Below are 15993 nucleotides of genomic sequence, written 5' to 3'. Positions count from 1 at the left end.
ACCGACTGAATCAGCTAAACGAGCTTGCTGCTAGTTTTCGGGAAACGCAGAGCTCCATCGAGGAGAAACAGGAGGACCCAGTAGCCACCGGTCAGGGAGGAGTTTTTCGGAATGTTCTACAGAGTGGAGGATATTTTCGAAAGCCATCTGGATGAGGTTGGATCTTCCGTGAGTCAGCAAACTGTTGCCAATACGGCCAATTGGAAGGAGGCACTTCATCTGCTCATCGAGACGCAGAGGAAGCTATTGTTGGATCAGGCGATGACAGCAAAAACCGTCGAAAATCTGTCGAAGTTTCCGATTGCTGCAATCAAACTTCCCGACGGAGAACAGGTGTCGAATGGTGCACCCCAGTTGAATGTTCGGTTGCCTGCCATCCAGATTCAGCCATTCAATGGTGAACGTAAACAGTGGACCTCTACGTGTCAACAATCCACAATCGGGCTGACATTACAGATGCGCTGAAAATGCAATACCTCTTTTCCTATCTGGATGGAGACGCCAAAGGTTTAGTCAACAAGTTCCCTATCTCGGGTGTGAATTACGATAAAGCGTGGGAGACACTGGTCAACCACTACGATAAAAAGCGTTTCACAGTGTTCTCGTTGGTTCACGAATTCATGGCCCAACCGGCCGTAACTCCAGCATCGCCGCAGTCGTTGAGCAGACTAGTTACAACATCGGACGAGATTGTGCAACAGCTGGATGCTTTGGGGCAGGAGTTCAAAAGCCGAGATCCGTGGCTAATTCTATCTCATCCTGGACACACGAGCCAGTTGGTCTCAAGAAGTAGTGGAGATTGAGAACCCAACATTCGAGGAACTGCTGTTGTTTCTCAAAAAGCGCTGTGAGGTGATCGAAACTTGTTCTGCGTTCGTTAAGAAACCAGTGAATGAACCGAAGAAGGAAGTACAAAGATCGATGCCAATCTCGACGAAGCTGAAGATGCTGTATACTTCAACAACGGACAAAAAGTGCGCGAAGTGCTCCAATGAGCACAATACGTATCAGTGTGAAGAATTCAAAAATATGAGTGTAAAGGACAGACGTGAACTAGTGCAAAAGGCCAAACTGTGTTTCAATTGCTTACGGCCATTCCATTCGGTGAAGTCGTGTACGTCGAAGTCTGTGTGCCACAACTCCGACTGCAAGCAACGGCACCATACGCTGCTGTGTCCTGTGGTGAAGAAGGCTGAACAACCGGAAGCAGAACAGCAAGAAGATTCGGCGGTGGCCCCTGCAAAGGAAGAAAGTGCCATTGTCTCGCTGGCGGCGGAAGTTCCGGAGAACAAGCAAAAATCTATCCCGTTGCTGCCAACGGCTGTTTTCAAGGTACAAAAGGTGGATGGCGATTTTATGACAGCGAGAGCTCTCATCGATTCCGGTTCTCAAGCGTCGTTGGTGACAGAATCCTGTGTCCGGAAATTGCAACTACCACGACGGAACGGCAAGCTAGTAGTCAACGGTCTGGGTCAACAAGAGGTCGGAACGACACGCGGTGTGGTGACATTGCGCCTTGCATCTCGGTTCAAGGACACCCTAGTCTTGAGCATTGAGGCCTACGTTCTTGGCAAACTGACTACCACAATACCGTCTCAGCCGTTCGATGTGGATAACATGAAGCTTCTAAATTAACTGGACGGGTCCGGAATTCAATCAACCAGGCGTGATATACATCATTCTGGGAGCAGACGTTTTTCTTGCACTCTTGGAGGGAGATCAAGTCAAAAACGAGAGCCCAACGGACGATTTTCGGATGGATCGTAGCAGGCCGCTACGACGCTGCAGCTATCATTCAATGCAACCACGCAATTCTCAGCCTGCACGTCGAAATAGATTTGAACCGCACCTTGCAGCAATTTTGGGAACAGGAGGAAATGTTCAAGCCACCATCGCTTACTCCTTCTGAGCAACTGGTTACTGATTATTTCAGTTCAACCCTGACACGAGATGATACTGGACGCTTCATTGTCAAACTACCCTTTGATAATTCGAAGCCAGCGCTTGGCGATTCTTTCGCTGTGGCCAAGAAACGACTCACATGTATCGAAAGGCGATTTCATCTGGATCCGGAGTTCAAGAATCAATACGCTAACTTCATGCGTGAATATTTGGAGCTCGGACATATGGAGGAGGTTCCGGTAGCCGAAGTTCAGAAGGTTAGCGGTGAGTGCTACTATTTGCCGCACCACGCCGTAATCAAGGAAGACAGCTCAACAACAAAACTGCGTTATTTTTGACGCGTCTTGTGTGTCATCATCTGGAGTTTCGCTCAATGACAGATTGTTGGCCGGACCAAACAATAACGCTGATATCTTCACTGTTTCGTTGCGGTTCCGTTCACATCGTGTGGCTTTCCGTGCGGATGTTGCCAAATTCTATCGTCATGTACTGGTACATCCAGCGGACCGTGACTATCTTCGTATCGTCTTCCGTGAAGAACCCGATCAGCCGTTGAAGCACTATCGCCTTTGTACAATAACGTACGGAACGAAAACAGCCAAGTATTTGGCAATCGAGGCCATGAGAGAATCAGCTCAGCCGTACGAAGCCGTTTATCCGGAAGCAGTGCCCAGACAACCAGAATGCACGTATACTCAAAGTTGTTTTCACGATATACAAACATATATACAAACCAACAAATCGTATAGAATGCAAAGAAATGGGTTATACGTACAAAAGTGGAGGCCATATAGGTCCAAATTTTAATTTAATTTTAAACGAGTAGATTTAACATCATATGCGATTTAATCTGTAATAACAAATTCACTTTGAAAAGTCTTACGATGTTATCCGATTTGATTTGTGATACAATACGACGGAAAAATGAATCTTCGCATATAGGGTTACGGTATGTAATGTGGGTCTAGTCCTTTCATTCGGCCTATCACGCAAATAAATAATTAATTAAGGAATATTACACAAAAAATAAGGAAAATATTGATCACTGATGATTGATAAATGTGTACCACACACAAATCAATTTATATCACAACATTTCAATACATTTTCAGCTCTCGTAAGTAATAAAACTGGTTGAGAATATCACTCTGTTCGGAGTTTTTAGCCGCCATGACTTCTAAGGTTAAGATGGGAAGGTTGCACTGACGATCATCAAATGGCCTGATTATGGCATTTATTGAATGGAATTACCTGATAATACACACTAGACGTAAAACTCACAGTTACTGTTTGAATATTTTATGTTTATTTTAATTGTTTAACAACGTTTTCACAAGTAAATCATGGACCCAACTTTAGGGACACATTTCTTTTCTATGTTCCTAACTTTGGCCCATGAAATTCATTTGACAGCATATAGCAATAAGAGTAACGTCAACAATGTGGTTTGCATTTGGATGATAAGGAACGAACAGGAAGGGAGATTTTTTCTGCCAAATCTGTATAATGAACATCACAATGTTTTGATTTAGATATTCTGCGGTCGAAAGACGATAAGCGAAATTTTTAATTTTTAATTTTTAACTTGAGTGATTTAATGTAGTTTTCGTAAAATTTTCTCTAAGAAATGTTTTGAGGAATGAAGAGTATTAAGTTAACAGTGATAGTGATAAAAAAAAATACATAAGAAAACGTTACCAAGAGCGTTTTTTTTGAGAATCAAACAGGATAGGACGAAGTTGCATCCATAAATAGACCCAATTTGGGGACAATAGACCGATATTACATACATTTCCCTGGTGAGTTTTTGTCTTAAAAAAAGTAAGTTTTTCAACTTTTTGCGGTTCCTGATAGCAAACGACATGATAAGCATATCTAAGCATACCATTTAGCAGTAGAATATCGTTTGCAGGTAAATTAATTGATGAGTTATGATTAAAAACGTAATCTATGGCTGCATATTAGACCGAGGTTAGGGACGTATACCCTACGTCGGAAATTTGTATTCTATACGATTTAACTTAAACATAATGCGAAGCATGCCATTCTTATGTGCGATTTTGACTTAAACTGTAGCAATTTACGACAGTGTCTGCACATTGTTATACGACTTCTGGTTGTCTGGGTGGAGCGGATCAAGCTTGACTTTTACGTCGACGACTTCCTGTCCGGAGCAGACGACGAGGAACAAGCAATCCGCCTGAACCAGCAGGGGGTCGAAATCTTATCTTCAGTCGGGTTTGAACTAAGAAAGTGGTCGTCTAATTGTGAGAATCTTTTATCGAACCACTCTTCGGACGAAGCACAACCCGTACATATGAAGCTTTCGGATTACAACGAGGCAGTGAAGGGACTGGGCATCCTGTGGTATCCGTCTCCAGATGAATATGGATTCAAGGTTAGTTTTTCCCCGCACAGTGTCAACACTAAGCGCCAAATGATATCAGATTCGTCCAGATTATTCGACCCGTTCGGATGGTTGGCTCCTGTAATAGTCAAAATCAAAATTCTCTATCAACACACCTCTGGCTTTTCGACATCGCCTGGGACGACCCGTTGCCGTCAGCCGTCGAGCAAGAATGGCAAGCAGTGAAGCAAAATCTTCATCTACTCGAGTCCATCCGAATTCCACGGTGCATTTTTCCAAGCCGGGACCGTGTGCAGCTTCATGGTTTTTCGGACGCCTCCGAACAGGCATACGCTGCGGTGGTGTACGCGAGAACAGTCGATGATCAAGGCAACTTTTCGGTGGTACTCATTGCGGCTAAATCTCGGGTGGCGCCAATCAAGCAAGTGTCACTACCTCGTCTAGAGTTGAACGGAGCGCTGCTACTCACGGAGTTGATGCGTCGTATTACTGAAGCCTTACCACACCAGCAGATCGAACACTGGGCATGGACAGATTCGACCATCGTTCTGCAATGGCTGTCTTCGCATCCCCGAAGGTGGAAGACATTTGTAGGAAACCGGACATCTGCAATTTTGGATTACCTGCCTCGAAGCTGCTGGAATCACGTTTCTAGCAAGGATAACCCTGCAGACGTTGCATCGCGTGGACTATCACCAGATGAACTTGCCAACAATCAGCTATGGTTTCAAGGAGCACCGTGGCTGAAAGAAGATGAATCCGATTGGAAGCGAAGCCCAGCACCACAAACCGATCAAATCGTTGTGTACACTGACGACGAAAATTATCAACTATGAGGTTGAGAAGCAGCTAATCGTTAATTGTTCCAGCTTTTCACTTTTGGTTCGTTCCTTGGCATACGTGTACCGTGTGATCTACAACTTCAAATCCGTCGTACTCAAGCAAGGCACCAACGAGCGACACATTGGAGAGCTGACTTTGGACGAGCTATATCAAGCTAAGATACATCTGTTGCAAGCTGTGCAGCACGAGGTATACGGCCAAGAGTTAGATTTGCTGCGGAAGGGTAAGTGTCTCCAACCTAAGCATATCCTTTCGGCATTGCATCCCTTTTTGGATTCAGAGGGAACCTTGCGTGTGGGCAGCCGTCTACATAATTCGGCCCAGCCATACGAAGTAAAACATCCAATAATCCTTCCACAAAATCATCGAGCTACTAGTGCGCGATCTGCATTTGCGCAACCTTCACGCAGGATCGTCTCTTCTGACCGCAATTGTCCGTCAACAGTATTGGATAGTTGGTTGCCAGACGGTAGTTCGGAAAGTAGTGCAGGGATGTATGCGATGTGTGTGACTCAAAGGCAAGACTGCTGGTCAACTCATTGGAACCCTTCCACCGGCAAGAGTGCTAGCCACAAGAGCCTTTTCACATGTCGGCATAGACTATGCTGGTCCTTTGAAACTGAAGGCAACATGCTTATGAGGAATTAAGATCACCAAGGGGTACATTGTGGTGTTTGTGTGCCTCTCAACTCGAGCAGTTCATCTCGAGGTAGCCAGCGATCTCTCGTCGAACACGTTCCTTGGGTCTCTGAAGAGATTCATATCCCGGCGTGGTTACCCTATCGAAATTCGATCGGACAATGGCAACAATTTCATTGGCGCCGATCGTAAACTGCAGGAATTCATCGAACAGATTATGTCAAACAGTAAGGATGCCAGTCGTTATCTTTCTAATTTGGGAATCAAGTGGGTCTTTAACCTCCCATCGGCGCCGCACATGGGCGGTATTTGGGAGGCTGCGGTACGCAGTGTCAAGAAGCATCTAGTGGCAGAGTTGGGAGAAGGAGCAATTACGTTTGAGGATGTGTCTACAGTGCTGTGCCAGATTGAATCATGCCTCAACTCGCGGCCTTTGTGCCCCTTGTCCAGTGACCCTGACTGTGCCGAGGCACTAAGAGTTACCTCTATGCTAACACCTGGTCATTTTTTGATCGGGCAGCCTATGAACCTGGTTCCAGAACCCAACATGAAGCATCTACCGTCTAACCGCCTAGATCGGTGGCAAGAAGTGCAGAGGCATCCGTGAATATTTGGAACAGACGGAAGGACGAATACTTAGCAAGCTTGCAACTGCGTAGTAAGTGGCGTACTCCTCAACCAAACATCAACGTGGGTGAATTAGTGTTAGTCAAAAACGATAACGCACCACCAGCACAGTGGGAATTAGCCAGAGTGGAAATGATTCATCCAGACGCATCAGGAGTGGTTCGGGTGGTGACCTTGCGCCGTGGCTCAACTGTGTACACGCAGAAAAAAAACATAGGTGAATCAAATAAAGTTCGTTTCACTTTAAACAAAATTTTGAATAGAATATGGATCAATAAAATTGATAGAGTAATTCAACAAAAACATTGAGTTGAAATAATTATAATAACTTTATTAAATTGATCATCGGTAATTATTGATTCAAACAAAATGTTTGCTTTGATCAAATTGAAGCAATTTTTGAATCAATGTACGTTTTTTGTTGGCTTGAAACATCATTTTAATTATTTAAGAATCGTTGTTTTCAATGCCCAGGTTGTCTTTATTGAAAAAAATATTGCAAATAACATGTAAAAGTAGTAAGAAATACGAGAAGTCTTTGATCGATTGAGACAATTGAGCAGTCACTGTTTGTCACGTTCGCTTAATTAAGTTGGCATACTCGTCATATTCGCCAGAGCCAGAACCATTCTGGTGTTGATTCTGATGTTATTGGTGTTAATGTTGACTATTTGTGTTGCTGGATCTGCTGTAAGTGCAGCGATGGTGGCTGATGATGACGATGATGGTTCAACAAGAGATGGTTCTCTTAAATCTTCTGAGCCAGACGTTGTGGTTGGAAATTTGATGATTATGCGCCTGGAAGTTTGGGGGAACCATATTTTGGAGGAATAGTGAGGGTCACTAGGAGGAGGTGAAGGAATTTTAATCGGCATCGGTAGCCGTTGTTTGTCTCAGCTCCTATTGCTTGAAGGAAGTTGGGCTTTTCCTAAATTTCGATGATGTTACATTACTTTTGAAGGTTCTCTTGCTGAATTGGAGGACGTGGCGTCAACATCTGGATTGCTACAACTCGGCTTGTTGTTATGGTTTGTGTCCACTGAGCATATCCACATCTGGAAATGTGAAATAATAGAAGATTCGTAAATGCTTATTTTGAAAGGTTCGCCTTCCACCTACCTGGTTCTCCTGGTCGAAACACGTTTGCCATTGATTGCGGAATAGTAGTTTTCGGTATGCTTGGAATTGTCGAAACAAACTCTTGGATCTTCTTTTTAAAGAAATAACATGAAATAAATTAGAAATATTAACATAGTTGAAAAGATGTGAAATGCATGCCGACACAGACTGACAGTTTGACACATGCAGTTCAAACAATTTTATTATTTTGATTTAAATGGAGTGCTGCATTTATTTAAACCATTTTTATGAATTGAATCAAACATAAATTTCGTATTAAAAATAACAAAATATTTTGTTAATTTACGCCTGAGTGTTTTTTCTGCGTGTACCAAAGACCGATCCATAAGTTATGTGTGCTGCCGTCGGATTGAAGCCACTTGTGGCTTCAAGGCGGGGTGGATGTTCCAGTTTCGAAGCACCCCCCGACTTATGTTTACCTTCGGGTTGAACCAATTTTCTATTTCCGGAAAAACAATTTGAAATGTCAAATGAATTTAGTTTGTTTCATTCGTCCAGAAGAATAAACGTGTTTTTGAAATCGTAGCAAAAAAAAAGTATATTTTCGATTTCCGAAGGGCAGTCCAAGCTTTAAATCCGCAAAAGTACAGTTCGCTAATACCCAAACAGCCCCTGACCCCCTTGTACATCATAAAATGAAATGACAATATGATTGAAACCGATCTTATGTGCACATAATAAGATCATCAACATTTTAAAAATAGAACGCGTTAAATAATTCCTTATTGACATCAAACGAACTCATATATAATCTCGCAATGAGGATTATAATTGAATCATAATTTTTCATCTTAAACAAATTCAACCAATTTTGAATTGCATCTTATGCAACTACAACTTGATTTGGATATTTATACGATTTTAAACGAACATCCTTATACGATTTGTGGTTTGCTGGGAAAGCAGTTCTACGTCAAAAATAGACGTCACATTTAGTTTGACATTTAGTTGTCATAATTGGTGAGGGGCATTCGAATGGAATATTAAGTGATAATGTAAATAAATTTGAAATTATTTTCATTTCACACTGAAATCACGACTTAAAAGCGTTATGAGCAAAAGCATTAAGCCTTTCTAAACTAGCTAGATTGCTGTGAAAATAACAATGACAAACTTTAAACCTCGCTTTAAACTGTATCAATTCAATGCACATGAATTTTTATTAACGTCGATCAAACAATCAATTGAAGCTTCCCTCAGTGTTTTCTGACGTTTGACAAGCCAGCCTAGTTAGCGAGTGGAACTCGCCAACTTGGCTGCGCTTTTAGCCCAGTTAGCGAACAAGTAGTGAAGTGTGTAAACGACAAACGCAAGGGAATTGACTATGCGTGCCACAGATGGCGGTACTACCAACCGGTGGAAACTAACGATTTTAAATTGGCTTACTACTTGACTAGCCTATGTTTGTTTTAATTAGCTATGAAAATTTGACAGATAAAATGAGGGGTTCGTGGATTTTCCTATGTTTCGAGGGGTGCATCGATTAGCTTGGGACCGAAGAGAGCACCAGAGCTGAGCCAAACAGTTGAGCACCTTTCTTCGGGACCTTCTGGTCTTAGAGTTACCTCTATGTTACTACCAACTACGATACTTTTAATTTTACCGTTAAATGCTTGTTCGATGAACAACTTGCGAGTGTTATGTCTGTTTGTGTGTGTTGAAAGGTTAATGACCAATACCGGTGTCGACAGAACAAACCTTCACGAAACTCGCGAACTATGCATATAAAAAAAAAAATATTATAACTAAAACTCTATCACACTCTTCTTAACTTTGCTATTAGGAAGGTTCGCTTTCAAAGCCTCTATGAGACGAACCAGCCTATGGCTGAAATTCTCTCTAATAATGGAAAACAGGCCCGCTGGCGGTTGGTGAATAGCTGCTTCTTAGTAAGAACAACCGTAAAAACCGAAAACATTATCTTACAAACTTAAGAATTTCGAAGCAAGTGAACATAAGTCTGTCCTTATCACAGGATGTTTTTTTTCATTGATTTAGAACTTGACATAAACCTATCTCCGCTTACATCCTGTATAGCAGTGTCCTAAAAACTTTATTTAAATTTTTTGCACCTTTCTTAGACAATAATTAAAATATTCATTTCCTTTACAATAAAGACTGAAAGAACTGATTGGAGGGTGAAAAAATAGATATTATTGAAAGCAATTGTACGCACTTTGACATGGTTCATAAATGTTCTACTATATTCAACCATCCGGTAGTATGCGGGTGTGGTGGTCTTCCTTCGCAACACTTGGCGATTGGTCTATTTTTGAAACGGATCTTCAGTGGAATTGACATAATTTAGAAATTTATCTAACCAAATAGAGTAGCATTCTGTTTGTTGTATTCAGCCGGGAACCGTATAAGCAATAATTAAAACAGAATGAATACATTTTAGCAGCGAAATCATACATTGATTGAATCCTAATTGTTGTTTCTGCGTTCAGTATGCTAGCTACCGCCGGATGGTGAACCCGTGGGACCCGTCTGGCCCGGCTGGCATTCTCAGAACATTGTTATTGCTATTGTGGCCAAGTGGGCCACTGTACGCGGGCATTGGTCCCCCCAAACCATGATGGTAGCCAGTGGATGATTGTGGCATTCCATAAGGCGATATTTGTTTCTGATGGGGATGCTGAGGATGATGTTGGTGATGCTGAAAGTGGTAACCACCGGGAACGTGTGGACCGACTTGCTGTTGCTGCTGCTGATAGTAGTGATGATTGATTGATGCTGTGGCCTCCGGTGGCAGCTGATTCCGTCCGGACGGATGAGGAGGATAGAATGGACCAGGTCCAGGATGCTGGGGTGGGTGCTGTTGCATATGAAAGTTCCCAGGAGGTGGCCGGAAGGAATTTTGCGGCCTATCTAGTCGAATGTTACCACCGTTGTTATTTGTGGTATTATTGTTGTTTATTCGGTACCCATTGATATTGGGACTGCCTTTTTTCGGTGCTCTAAAAAAAAAAGACGACGTCTCAATTTGAAGATAAGAGAAGAAAGTTAGCTTACACTCACTGTTCGATTTGTTTTTGCTGTTGTTCCTCTTCGTCGTGAGCCGATCCCAATATCCGCAGTCGTGCCTCCGCGTATGCTTGTTTCCGTTGATCCAATGATTTGATTTGAGTCTTAGGTTTACTCTCAACCGTTGCCTTTTCCTCCTGGGCTTGGGACTGGGGCCGGCGGAGAATCTGCATCTGTGGTCTTTGTAGAATCATCCGTGGACGGAGTTCTTCTTCCAGCATTGCAGTTAAACTGCTGTTACTTGTCCCTCCGCCGGATTGACTACTTCCGTCACTACCACTTGGCAAATTGGAATCTAAATTAGGCAACTTACTCAGCCGATCAGTCAACTGAAAGTGAAACAATGTGCTTTTTAGAATGATTTCACTGAGACGATCCCAAAGAACTAGGAACGAGCAATTGATTTTTCTATAAACTTCAGAACCACTTTCCAACAGTGACCTCGAAAAGGTAAATAAAGTGGATGCAAATGGTGATCTAATGCTTTTTTTTTCAATGTCAACTAACCAGATCCCTTGGATCTCTTTCCGGACAATTTCATCCACGGATGAAATCCCGATTATAAATTCCGTTTCCGCGAAACACTAATGATTACGCTGTCCGAGCGAGGCGAGGTGACATTCGCGTTCCACTTACCCGTTCTTCGTCGATTTCTTCCCAGCTGTCGACAAGGTCCTGTTGTCCTTTGCTAGACATGTTTGTTCCACTCCGTGTAACCGTTCCGTCCCCAATCCACGACTGCCGCTACCGAATCCGGATAGTTTGGTCAATTTCTAGCACAAGGCAACTAAATTTTGGGATGTTTGACGAGCGGAAATATGCAAAAAATTGCAACGCGAAGGAATTTCCAAATTTTGCACACCGAGAAAAGTGAAAACGAGCGAACAACAGCAACAGTAACGAGAGTCGTGCCCGTGCGAGTTGTCAACTTGCGATCATCTTCGTGCAGCTGACAGCTGTCACTGTCAGGGGTGCGTTCAAATTTGATTTTGAGATTGGAAAAGGATTCCCCGGTAGAGTTCGCTTAGGTTTTGAACCGACAAATCAATAGTGATCATGCAATGTCCCAAACAATAAAAATACTCAGAGGGAGAGATGTGCGGAGAGAATGTTTTGAGCCAAATGAACTGTCAAAATCTTTTTTTTTTTTTTAATTCTTTATTAAAGAGATTTTTAGCCTTAGGCTAGTTCATCTCTAACTCAAAATCTGAGCCAAACGAGCATTCCCATATCCGACGATTTCTTATTCTTACTAGATTAAATTTGAGAGTATTGCAATCGATCAGAAATTAAATCACCTTTATGTTTCGTGTGCTTCTCAAATTCAACTAGTTTTTAAAATCAAAAGCAATATTCTAACTCTATTGATTAATTGATCTTAGTTGGCAAATTAATGGCACCACCCTAATAAAAAATAACCATAAACGAACGATAACCCAAATCATTGAACTATTCCACAAATGGTTTGGATGATACCCAGAACACGTCGTTAAGCAAATTAACCATACAATTTTTATTAGGGCAATAAATGAGCAAAATATTGCGATGCAATCAATTATTATTTTGCACGTAAATCGAATCAAACGTAAGTCATGTGAAATGCAAACTTCTAGCAAGGCTTGCAAGATAATTTAGGTACAAATCCCTGCTGCTGAATTGTATTTCGTTTTCTCCGCACATCTTTCCCTCTGAGTATTTCTAGTAAACATACTGAATTATTGCTACTGTTGACGCACCCACTGGGCAGGGCACAAGTAGAGGTGAAGCTACCGTCCACTCCCTTGAACGACCATCGATCGAACGAGAGGAAAAGCTGCAACTATCAAACTGGCTCATGTTTGTACCTTTGTACCGAGAAAACACGTCAAAAATTAGCAATAATTCTAAAATTTACAAATCTCGAATACTTTTTCGAAGGGACGCATCAGATTATGTCAACAAGGCATTTGATAGTGGATTTGGCGTAACTGGTAACTCACACACGGAAAATTTCCCATATATGGTGGTAGTGTTAGCAACCGGTCCGCACTCGTGTTTATTTCAGTTACCATGCGGACGTAGTTTGTGATTAGCCCCGGTCCCTTTCAAATTGTATCATTATTTATGTACGGCCTTAAATTTGAAATGACGTTTAACATTCATTTAGTGATGACCAATTTTCACTGGAATAATCGATTAATCGATTAACGAACTGAAAAGTAAAATATTTGTAATCAGTTATATAATGCTGATATAAGCATTAACTTCTTCAGAGGATCATCACCCATCGTTTCAAACATATACTGCACTCTCATTGGTGGAAAAATGACAGCACAGCGAACAAAACATAATCGATTAGATGTTAATCGAATAATTTAAAAAAATGGGACATCTCTGATTTTGTTGTGATTGTTTTGATAAAAAAGAGCGCAAAATTTCATCTCTACCGAGGGGGAAGCAAAACCACAAAATTACGTTGAATACGGGGGGTATTCATTGGATGAAAGGGACCGTGAAAGAGGACACTAAAATAGAAAGTTTTTCTTCCGACAGTTTCATCTTAGTATTCATCTTCGGTGTTAGCATGTGTTAGCTACCAGTTACGCCAAAACGATGATCAATTGCATTGTTTACAAAAGCTGATACGTCTCTTTGAAAGAGTAATCGAGAAATAATAATAAATTTCATTGCGATAGTGTCTAATTAGATTGAAATAAATTAGTTTTATTCTTAAGGTAAGCATTAGCATTCAACATGTTAAATTCAAACAATAGATTAACCCATGCGTGGCAACTGAAATCCTAACCTATCCAATGGATGCTTAAATGATAATTCCAATGATTAATTTATCTATCATATTAACAAATAAATTTCTAGCTTGAAGCTGCTCGGTAACAGCAATTGCAAAACAGTATTTAGTTGGAATTTACCCCGGAATTCGCAACAGTTACCACGTTACTGGACGACACAAATGCTTATTTATAGTGGTACAAACTTGTTTCAAACAGAAAACAAAACGGTAAATGTCACAACTTTTTTGATTTCCAATATGGAGTGTTGAATACTCGGGGACAATCTAGTGGTGTTTGATTTTTTTTTTTTTTCGAATAATCGATTAACCGATTAACGAAACGATTAGGCTGCTGCTGATGATAACCTAGGTTTTCTTGCAAAACATTTTTATCTTTTAATCCTTTGTTCCTCCTGAGCTTCTGCTTTCGTGGATACCAACCGGTTTTGTATTTCCTTTTGTTCGGAATGGAGGTTTTCAATCCAAAATATTTTTCTTTCCCAGCAGAGTGCCTTACCCCCTGGGAATAGCTTTTTTCTGTGGAAATACGATTCCATACTTCTTAGATTTTTTTGATGACATTGTCACCAAAGAAGAATACTAAGATGAAACAGTCGAAAGAAAAACTTTCTATTTTAGTGTCCTCTTGCACGGTCCCTTTCATCCAATGAATACCCCCTGTATGCAAGGTAATTTTGTGGTTTTGCTGCCCCCTCGACAGAGATGAAATTTTGCACTCGTTTTTATCAAAACAATCACACAAAAATCAGAGATGTTCCATTTTTTAAATTATTCGATTAACAACTAATCGATTATTTTTTGTTCGCTGTGCTGTCATTTTTCCACCCTCGAGAGTGAAGTATATGTTTGAAACGATGGGTGATGATTCTCTGGAGAAGTTAATGCTTATATCAGCATGATATAACCGATTACAAATATTTTACTTTTCGGTTCGTTAATCGATTAATTGATTATTCGAATGAAAATCGGCCATCACTAGATGAATGTGAAAAGTCATTTCAAATTTAAGGCCGTACATAAATAATGATACAATTTGAAAGGGACCGGGGCTCATCACAAATTACGTCCCCATGGTAACTGAAATAAACACGAGTGTGGACTGGTCAATACGAAACTAACGATTTTAAATTGGCTCACTACTTGACTAGCCTATTGTTTCCAAGCCAATCGATGACGTACCCCATTCTAGTCAAAATTCTAGTACTACACTACGTTTGTTTTGATTCGCTATGAAAGTTTGACAGATAAAATGAGGGTTAGTGGGTTTTCCTATGTTTCGAGGGGTGAATCGATTAGCTTGGGACCGAAGAGAGTACCAGAGCTGAGCCAAAAAGTTGAGCTCGTTTCTTCGGGACCTTTTGGTCTTAGAGTTACCTCTATGCCTTTACTGTCCGCAGCATATTTAGCGAAAATTGACCACTTTGTCAAGCAGTTTTGGCGCGACTTTCTACCAGCGATTCCACAAAAATGGACCAACTAATTTCTATTATTTTATGAAACGCACAAATGATGGCTACTTTTCTCGAGGTTCTAGAAGAAAAAATCTCAAATTGATGTTTTATTTCAAAGTTCAAGTGGTAGTAAACGTCATTTTAACTGCTCGAATGAAGTGGTTTATAGACGATCTCCGGAAAAGGTTATGAGTCTGAAACATTGCGGAGGCTTACGGATACAAATCAATACAAATACAAATTATCCAATATGGTATTATAATATTTCGTGTAACAAAATTTGATCGGAACACCTGCATTTATTTTCAATGTATTAGAAAGTTTTTATATCAACGAGGAGAGATAACCAAGCGCTTGCATCATTCATTTGAAAAAATGGGAATTTTTTCACCCATTTTACGGTAAACACAATTTAAGAAAATGGGTTAAAAACACACATATATTGACAGACCACCTAGCAGACCACCCATTTACCCTATAGACACTGTATATAGACTGGACAACGTTTGTCTTAAGCAGCCAAACGAACTGTCAAAAAGTGTAACCAAACGGGCTGTCAACCTTTGGTTTGCTTCAAAGGAGCAAGTATTGTGATCTAGAGTTGTTTTGATAAAAAAACAAAATATAAACAAAGAGGCGAACTCCTAGTAAAATTTTGTTTCTCTCAATGTAAGTTTTTCCAACATATTATTTGTACGCGGCCGGACTTGTGATAGTGAAAAGGTTCCTCTCTCTAAACAGGATTACAATTTCAACATCCACTACGGTTTGCGTTTCTGCTTTCGATTCATCAATAAGTTTCTTGAATTGTTTTTTCAATTCCCATGGGAAACGTTCCCAACCACCTGGCTAATTGAGGTCTATCTTCCAGAAGCAAACATTTTATGGGAGTGTCAACAGTACGCCCGAAAAAAAATAACAACAAAAATACATTAAAAAACAATGTAACAATAAAACGAAAATTATTGTCTTATACCCCGTTCACATTACAGCGTATATCACGTGATATAGGCTGTCTTGCAATGAGCACTCATACATCTAGTTTTCACTGGAAATCCTATGTATGAGTGCTTATTGCAAGACAGCCTATATTACGTGATATTATAGACTGTAATGTGAACGGGGTATTAACAATGATTTATATTGTTACGTCTACAATAAATTTACCTTGATTTATGTTGTACAAAACAATAAATTTCATGGTA

At 40.8% G+C, this 15993-nt stretch overlaps 1 protein-coding gene across 1 annotated transcript; it reads right to left on the bottom strand.

Moving 5' to 3' along the window:
* Positions 1 to 9551: 9551 nt before the first annotated feature.
* Positions 9552 to 11494, bottom strand: LOC135710662 (putative uncharacterized protein DDB_G0291608). The gene is made up of 3 exons (XM_065233306.1): positions 11183 to 11494; positions 10541 to 10875; positions 9552 to 10479 (listed from the first exon to the last, which is right to left on the bottom strand). Exons 1-3 carry the CDS (start codon positions 11240 to 11242, stop codon positions 9978 to 9980), a joined length of 897 nt encoding a protein of 298 aa, XP_065089378.1. The 5' UTR covers positions 11243 to 11494; the 3' UTR covers positions 9552 to 9977.
* Between the last annotated feature and the right edge of the window lie 4499 nt (positions 11495 to 15993).

This window comes from Ochlerotatus camptorhynchus, unplaced genomic scaffold (assembly GCF_037179485.1).
Source record: "Ochlerotatus camptorhynchus isolate MF236.1 unplaced genomic scaffold, CSIRO-AGI_Acam_v1.1 ptg000037l, whole genome shotgun sequence".
Lineage (NCBI taxonomy): Eukaryota > Metazoa > Arthropoda > Insecta > Diptera > Culicidae > Ochlerotatus > Ochlerotatus camptorhynchus.
The sequence above is the reverse complement of the archived record's forward strand: the minus strand, read 5'-3'. Positions and strand labels throughout refer to the sequence as shown.